Source organism: Penaeus monodon, chromosome 23 (genome assembly GCF_015228065.2).
Source record: "Penaeus monodon isolate SGIC_2016 chromosome 23, NSTDA_Pmon_1, whole genome shotgun sequence".
NCBI classification, from domain to species: domain Eukaryota; kingdom Metazoa; phylum Arthropoda; class Malacostraca; order Decapoda; family Penaeidae; genus Penaeus; species Penaeus monodon.
Window position 1 is genome coordinate 39,995,522 of NC_051408.1, and position 1,147 is coordinate 39,996,668.

Here is a 1,147-nt window from a genome sequence, read left to right on the forward strand (position 1 = left end):
GAAAACACAACTATGATTTCCCACTGACATGTATACTGAAGGTCTGTCTATTCGAAAATAAGGATTGAAAAGACTAGAGCAAATAAGAAAACAATTTTTGCATATGCATTACTCGTAAAGGAAACCCTGTGGAAAAGTATATAACATTTAGCTTACCTTCCGCCTGCAGAACCACCCAGGCCGCTGCCACTGCCTCCTCCGAAGCCACCACTGCTGCCACCAAGTCCGCCACTGCCTCCGAAGCCACCACTGCCTCCAAGACCTCCGCTGCCTCCAAGTCCTCCAGTGGAGCCAAAACTGCCACCACCAAGGCCTCCACCAGCTCCTCCAAGGCCTCCACTGCCACCAACTCCACTGCCGCTGTAACCTTGTCCAGCACCGCCTCCGCTGCCACCCAATCCTGATCCACCTAATCCTCCACTCCCAGAGCCTGATCCAAATCCACTAGACCCACTACCAGCACCTCCTAAACCTGATCCTCCACTTCCAAAACCTGATCCACCAGTGCCGGATCCCACTCCTCCACTTCCGAAGCCTGATCCACCGGAACTGGAGCCTCTTCCTCCACTTCCGAAGCCTGATCCACCGGAACTAGAGCCACTTCCTCCACTTCCGAAGCCTGATCCACCAGCTCCTCTTCCTCCACCCCCGACTCCTCCACTGCCAAAGCCAGACCCGGACCCGCCGTGGCCTTTCCGTCCGCCGCCATAAGGGACGGGCTCGGCTACAGCCAGGCACAGCAGCGCCATCGCGGCCGCGGAGGCGATCTGCGAAATATTCATTGTGATTTTTTTTTTCTACCTTTCTTTATTAACTTTGAGAAGTTTATTCGTTACCCTATTAAACTGAAAGCAAAACTCCAATATGTAATAACGACAAGCAGTGGACATACCAAAGCCCGTTGGTTCTTCATGATGCTCAGTTCTCTTTGCACAAGAGCTGATGCCCAGCCTGGATCGTGTGACTATTTATACTTGTTTTCCACCCTTGGATGTTGCAGTTGCCGGTTACCATTGGCGAGCCACTGAACTAGCTTACGGTTTCCAGGAAGAGGAGTGATGCTTTGCAAGATGCCGTTGGTACTGCAACGTAAACAGGGAAAACCGAGTGCCTTCTGAGAATCGTGCACTGAGGAGCGTAAGCCGTG

The 1,147-nt window shown here is 52.5% G+C and overlaps 1 protein-coding gene across 1 annotated transcript in view; it reads right to left on the reverse strand.

Annotated features, from left to right (window-relative positions):
• Window positions 1-952, reverse strand: part of LOC119588052 (glycine-rich cell wall structural protein-like) — a 28,914-nt gene extending 27,962 nt beyond the window's left edge. The window contains exons 1-2 of the mRNA XM_037936750.1: window positions 893-952; window positions 479-767 (exon numbers count right to left, since the gene is read on the reverse strand). Coding sequence (XP_037792678.1) covers window positions 479-767; window positions 893-913 — 310 coding nt within the window. The 5' untranslated portion in view covers window positions 914-952. The remainder of the gene's footprint in view (window positions 1-478; window positions 768-892) is intronic.
• Window positions 953-1,147: the final 195 nt, after the last annotated feature.